General features: G+C 65.0%; 1 protein-coding gene across 1 annotated transcript in view; it reads right to left on the minus strand.

The window, feature by feature from the left end:
- TM6SF2 (transmembrane 6 superfamily member 2) overlaps positions 1 to 192 on the minus strand; it is a gene marked incomplete at both ends in the record, with an annotated part of 1590 nt that extends 1398 nt beyond the window's left edge. The window contains one exon of the mRNA XM_010158152.1: positions 95 to 192. Coding sequence (XP_010156454.1) covers positions 95 to 192 — 98 coding nt within the window. The remainder of the gene's footprint in view (positions 1 to 94) is intronic.
- Positions 193 to 512: the final 320 nt, after the last annotated feature.

A 512-nucleotide genomic window follows, 5' to 3' on the forward strand; every position in this document is an offset into this window, starting at 1 on the left:
GGAGAGGGAGCATCCGTGTTTGACGCGGGTGCGCGGGGCTGCTGGCTGCATGGCGGGGGGGTGTGAGAGCCTGAGGGGCCGTGGGGGGCGGTACCTCTCTGACGTAGAGCTCCACGAAGCCAGAAATGTAGCCATCCTCCTCCAGCGAGATGATCAAGTCGACGACGGAGGTGAAGGAGAAGGCGACAAACACTGCGGGAGAGCGAGCCAGCTCCGAGCGGGTCCCACGGCTCTCCCCGAATCCCAGATCTCTGCTCCCTGCCCCGGCATGGGATCCATCCCCACACCCCAGGAGACAGGGACTCACCACAGAAAAAGGGGTCCTGGAAAAGATGGTGATGGAGACGAGGCCGGCGAGCACCAGCAACCCCGTCAGCATCAGCGCCAGCGGGCTGCTGCGGAACACGGGATGGGTTCGGGTGCAGCCCCGTTTCCCCCGGTCCAGGTGAAACACCCTTTGCCCCCCCGATCTGGACAGATCTCCACCACAGCAGGGGGAGCGGCAGGATCAG

Source organism: Eurypyga helias, unplaced genomic scaffold, assembly GCF_000690775.1.
Source record: "Eurypyga helias isolate BGI_N326 unplaced genomic scaffold, ASM69077v1 scaffold26280, whole genome shotgun sequence".
In the NCBI taxonomy this organism is placed as follows: Eukaryota; Metazoa; Chordata; class Aves; order Eurypygiformes; family Eurypygidae; genus Eurypyga; species Eurypyga helias.